The sequence below is a fragment of the Eimeria acervulina genome, genomic scaffold (genome assembly GCF_000499425.1).
Source record: "Eimeria acervulina Houghton genomic scaffold, Eah_scaff273, whole genome shotgun sequence".
NCBI classification, from domain to species: domain Eukaryota; phylum Apicomplexa; class Conoidasida; order Eucoccidiorida; family Eimeriidae; genus Eimeria; species Eimeria acervulina.
This window is the reverse complement of record NW_013549938.1, coordinates 23130-29247: the sequence shown is the minus strand read 5'-3', so window position 1 is coordinate 29247 and position 6118 is coordinate 23130. Positions and strand designations below refer to the sequence as shown.

The 6118-nt window shown below is 48.3% G+C and overlaps 1 protein-coding gene across 1 annotated transcript; it reads right to left on the bottom strand.

The window, feature by feature from the left end:
* Positions 1–227: 227 nt before the first annotated feature.
* EAH_00029970 (hypothetical protein, conserved) lies at positions 228–2709 on the bottom strand (the record flags this gene model as incomplete). Its single annotated transcript, XM_013396183.1, has 2 exons — positions 228–1105; positions 1329–2709. 2 exons carry the CDS (start codon positions 2707–2709, stop codon positions 228–230), a joined length of 2259 nt encoding a protein of 752 aa, XP_013251637.1.
* Positions 2710–6118: the final 3409 nt, after the last annotated feature.

Genomic DNA, 6118 nt, shown 5'->3' with positions numbered 1-6118 from the left:
TATAAATAACATATATATGTATATTAACATATATACATACACTACGAACAAAGGGAAACCACCGGAGAATGATTGTCTCTATCATTCTCCATAAATGGGTGGGGCGCCGGTGCTGCCGGCGAGGCGAAATCAAACAGACAGATTGACGAGACAAGGAGAGCACAAGGGGCCCCTTTGGGGCGTCACTGTCTACAAGAGAGAAGATGAAGAGGAAGCATATGCCTTCCTTATTCCTTGTGCACCTCCATTTGTCTCTGTCTTTTCTCTCCCTCTATAGGGAGTGGGTTCTTGTGTTGCGCTGCCGCTGCAGCAGCAGTTGCTGCTGCTGGAGTTCCTGTTGCTGCTGTTGCCGCTGCTGATGCTTCCGTTTCTGCAGCAGCAGCAGCAGCCGCTGCCGCTGCAGCAGCAGCTGCTGCTGCTGCTGCTGGTTGCCCGAGGAAGCGAGAGAGATGCAATACATCCTCTACAAGCTCCTGCTGCAGGTGTATCTCCAGCTCGTTTGGCGCTGCGCGTGTTCTGACGCACCGAGCAAATGGGTTTATTAGGGTTTGCAACTCAGCGAGGCTGAGATAAGGAGAAGCAGCAGCAAGAAGGCAATGCCCAATTGCGCGCTGGCGCTCTAGGAGGGCCTCTGCGGTGTAGGGGATGGTGGCGAGACACCCCAGCAACCCCGACAGCAGCAGCTGCAAACAACGGCGATAGTACGGCAGCAGCACTTTCTCCATCGCCTCGCGGGGCTCAGCATTTAAATGAGGGCCTAGAGAAAATGAAGTTAAAGCAGGAGACAGAAACTCCCCAGCCCCAGATGCTACAGAACCGCAAGGAGATAAAAGGCCCTCCTCTTGACGTCCTTCATGCTGCTGCTGCTGATGCTGGTGCTGCTGCTCCTGCGCCTGCTGCTCCTCTCGCTGTGGCTGCTGCAATGGCGGATGCTTCCGTTCGTGCTGCTGCTGTTGCTGCTGCTGCTGCTCACCAACCTCGCTGGATCTGCTGCTGCTCTCAGCAGCAAAACGCTCGCAGACTGAAGCCAGCAAAGGGCCCCGCAGGGGGCCCCCAGGGCCCCCCAAGAGGGGGAGGGTACTGGGCAGTTGTTGTCTCTCCTCTGCTGCAGCATACAACACGCAATCCCTCAACAGCACATTCATCTGCAAGGGTTTAGGGTTTAGGGTTTAGGGTTTAGATATCGGTTGCTCTGTACCTCTGAAGGTCAATAAACCCTCATCAGTTATAAATTATTTTGTTTATATTTGTTATAATATATTTGTTTATAAGTGCCTGCTTTTAATTGATATGGTAGTATACATTAAAAACGAATGTTAATATCTTACCTTTTTTTCTTTTGTTTTTCCTCGCCAATACCTTTGCTCGCGTGCGAATGAAGTTAGCTTCGTCTTCTGCATCTTCAGCTGCATCTTCTGCTGCATCTTCTGCTTTTGTTTCTTCAAACATATTCCCGCCATCTGAATCCGGAGAAGATAATTCACTTCTCTCGACGTAAAACTTTGCTCCAAATGCATGCACTGTGGTGCCGTACTTTCTGTAGTTTGCTTGGGGGGCCCCCTTCGGGGGCCCCCGCTGCTGCTGCTGCTGCTGCTGCAGTTGGTGCTGCTGCTGCTGTAAAGACAAACCATGTGATGCAGCCACAGCTGTTTCTTCTGGACGCGGGAATTTGCGGGGTCTGCCGCGTTTTCGTTGAGGAGGAGATGGAAGAGCAGCAGCATCAGTTGCTGCTTCTGCTGTTGAGGGGGAGGGGGGCAGCGGCGACCCGTTGAGAAGAAACGGGTCATTGTATCCTGAGGTGCTGTCCCTGTTGCTGTTGCTGTTGCAGTTGCTGTTGCTACTGCCGTTGCTGTTGTTGCTGTTGCTGCTGCTGCTGCAGGGGTCCCGACCCAAGCTGAGGAAGAATTGGGGGGCGCACAGTATCTGTCTCCTTTCTCCTTCTCGGGCTGTTCTTCTTTCAACAAATACATCTACACTGTAATTCTCAGAGTAGAAGCGACGAAGAGAAAGGAAAGTGCGTACACTCCACCGTCTATACACCGTAAATTCGTGAGCAATGGAGCCTGAGGCAGAAGAATTATTCAGGTGTACAGCCACACCCACACGGAAACATATTTCTAAACCGCAGACAGAATCTGCATGCAAAATCTTCTCCGCTGGCTTCTCTTCAGTTGTATAAAAAGCAGTTATGACCCCCCGAATGCGACGGGAAGGCCTCAGGCTGGTGTTCTTCCTGCTGCTGCTGTGGTGTACGTACAGCTCCGCCAACGCCGCATCTTCTTCGATTTCTCGCGTGTACATCTCTTTGAAAAAAGAATTCATTGAAGTCAGAGACGAGGAAGGAATGCACGTGAGACGGGTTCGCACCAAGTCTACCAGGTGTATACGCACCTCCTGTCCCACAAACAAGCACATTGAGGTGTACGTACAGCCCAACTCCGAATACAAATTGTCTTCGCTATCCAACGCATCATTCCCCGCCTCCACACCACTCTCTGCTGCTGACTCCCCAGCTGCAGCATCGCGAAATCCGGCAGCAGCAGCAGCATTATCACCCCTTCCAGCAGCAGCAGCAGAGCCACCACTACTAACAAGTGTTTCGGGCTTTGTAAGAGCCTTCAAAGGGGTTGTATCAGACAGCCCAAGAGAGTGTTTTTCCCCCGTCTGCTGAGACACTTCCTCGCCTCCATTGACGCCTATTGCCTCCATGGCTTGCGGTGTACAGGCAGCTGAGGAAGATTCAATTTGTTGTTAATGCCGCTTCCTCGACGGTGTTTATGTGCAGTGAGTTCCCTGTTTCTGCACGGTAGTCCCCCTAAAGCGGCCTTATTCGGATACAGTAGAAGGGAATAAAATACAAAGTGACGCCACGATGAGTGAAATTCGAATTGATGCCGGTTTCTTGTGCTACGCTGTACAGACACCTCAGCGAATGGCGTCCTCATTGAGGCCTCGGGCGGTGAATCCGTGCAATAAAAGAGTGTTAAACAACTTCAGAAAACTTGAATGAAAGCAATAAAATATAAGAAAATTGTTTTAGGTATGATAAATGAGGCTGAATTATCCGTTATGCTGCTGTATGTACATACACCCTGTGTACAGTTCTGTTCATTTAATACACGAGGAAGAGAGGAAGATGGCTGCTGGGGAGAAAAGAAGGCCCGTGCAAAGCCGGCTTTCTCTGTTGTTTGAACTTATTCTTTGCAAAAGGGAATAAAGGTATTCAATGCATTTGTTTAGCGTTTTTTTCTTGCCTTCCGCTCCACACAAAGCAGAGAGCGGGGACGAGAAGGGAGACCTCGACAGATCAGCAGACACCAGCGCAGCTCCCCGAGGGAGTTTAAAGAAGGAGAAGCGCAATCAGAAACAAAACTGTTTATTAAAAACAGTAAAATAAGAAAAAAACGCGATATGAAGGAATAGAAAAAGCAGAGAAAGCCCGAAGAGAACAAGGAACCGTGCTGCGGGGTCAGAAGGAAGACCATAGGGAAACGAGCCGCGCCTGGTACGAAACCCCTCAAATTAGAGACATTACTTTACTGTAAATGCAGAATAAGGTCTATTTAATCATAAAAAGTATTAATAATTCGTAAAAATAACAATTGTTTGCTCAGTTTCATGTTTTTGCAATGCCGGATAGCCTGCGGTGAAACGCAGTGACGCCCAGTGTGCTGCACTTCTCCAGCAAAAAAATGCAGTCTTTGGGATCGAGGGAAAGGGAAAAAGCAATTTAAAAACAAAATGAAAGTTGAATTTCGTCGGATGTGTTTCCAACTGCAAACCTGCCTGTACACCCCACGAGGCGGCCAGCCCAGCAGTCTCGCGTCTTCCTAAGGAAAAGAAGGACCATAGCCCCGGAAAATATGTGTTTTCTCTGCTCCAATTAGAAAATGTCGAACTTTATTTGTTTAATTATTTAATTTAAGGAAGAAATCCCCACTTGAATCGTCACAAAAAGAAAGGCACGTGCGGAAACCGTTTCGCGGCATCGACGCCGGGCGATCACGTCGGCTCTGCGGGTATTCATTGAAGCAACAAGAAAATGTATTCCACTTAAAATAAGTTTAAACAAAGTAAATTTCTGATTTTGAGAGGTTTATAGTAGCACCATTCAAGTTTGAATTCCCTTATTAGCCTCGGACTGCACCCGTGCGTGCAGATGCAGCCATTGGTGTGTCTGTACACCTCGAGAGGACGTCCACAGCAGTCGTCTTCCTTGCAATTAACCTCAAAAGAATAAAATCTTCCGTACAAACTCAGTTATAAAAGCTTCTGCTCTCTTTTTCTGGCGAAACAAACAGGGCTCAGCATACACCTAACGACCGACTTCCAAAGACTGTAACGATTAACCATTCAAAACAAACCCTAAAAGCATCATTTCTAAGCGTGATTCCTAAACCCTAAACCCTAAACCCTAACACCTACGCCCTGTATATCCCGGAACTTCAAGGAAAGAGCGCCAACGGGATAAACTTGCAGATCAGTTTTTCTATACAATGCAAACTCAAAGACGAAACTCCCGAAGAACACTTTGTTGAAATGTTCATTGCAGTTGCGGTCTGCGCGTAGAGACAGCATTAACAGGGTTTCTCAGTAAGCTCTAAATTATTAAACGCAAACCCTAAACCCTAGATCGTAAACCCCAAACCCTAGTACTTAAGATTTCGTTTCTGCCTGGAAATGTCTGCATTGGCAGCCTTCTGCATGCATGAAGCAGTTTAGGGTTTACGTTTTAGGGTTAACGGTTTAGCTTCACTGCAGTGTACATTTTCTTAAGTGGATATACACTTGAATAGAATGAATATGTACGGCGTCTACACCATTGCAAACATGCTGTAAACAACAAATCGATTAAACTCCTGTAGTTAATGCACATACTGCACGACTCAACAAAAATGCAATGCCTCTAATCCAAAGACAGCAGGGGCTTTTCTCGTGCCTCTTTAGCCCTTTGACCCTTCGATTGTGTTATTTAATTTGAACTCCGCCGCGGTCTACATAAGGACTCTAAACCCTAAACCCTGAAGGCTGCAAGCGGCTGGCTGAAGAACTCTTATTATATTATAACACACGGTGGAGTGTCTTATCCTTTCTCGCTCTCGCTCTCTCTTTCTCACTCTCTCGCTGCATCTCTGCCTTTTTTTTTAATTTCGATGTATGCGCTGCAGCTTATTCTCCTTATGGCTTAGCAAACCTTCTGTTATTTTCTTTGCAATCAAAGTGCATAATGGCTTGTGCATAACGCTTTCTCTGTGTAGCCGAGAAGTTGCATGTACACCACGAGGTGTATACACGCATGCACAAACTCTCGCCTTCCCTATTCAAGTTAAAAAACAACACAATAAAAACAGAGAATCGCAACTTCATAGCTCAATTCCTCCCTCTTTAGGGCCCCACAGAGCCTTCGCAGTAGGGGGGCCCCCCTTCGGGGGCCCCCCTACTTGACCCTAGGGGCCCCTTACATGACCCTGGGGGACCCCCATACATGACCGTGGGGGCCCCCATACTTGACCCGGGGGGCCACCTTCCTTGACCATTGGGGCCTCCTTGAAGGCCCTAAGGGCCGCCTGAACCTCCACCCCTTGACCGTGGGGGCCCCCACTGGCGAGGGGCCCCCCCACCGAGAGTGATAATGCGCATGCAGGGATTGAATGACAACAAAATCAGCGAAGATTTGTTTAAAAGCCAGAACTCAAAAACAGCGGCAGGGCCCCTGTGCCCTTTACGTTACAGGACAAACGGGGGGGGCCCCCTTTGTTCTTCAAGCAGAAGAAACAGAAGAAGGGGGGCCCCCTGCAGTCGTTCTGTTAGGGGAGGGGCCCCAAAAGGGGGTAGCCGCGACTCAGCGTGGTGCATGCAAAGAAGAAGGGCTGCATGCACACTGAGATAGGGATCGAGCATAAGCCTGAATTTACTTAATCTATTAAACTGCTGCTGCTTGTTGGTTGGGGTTAGCGGTGTACGTAGTACTGCGAATACGATGGTGGCCGACTGTATATACACCCGAAGGTGTAGGCTGCACCGTTTGAATGCTCTTCTTTCGCCTCGGCGGATGCACTTAGTGCTTTATATATATATATATATATATATATATATATATATATATTTTGTCTCTCTC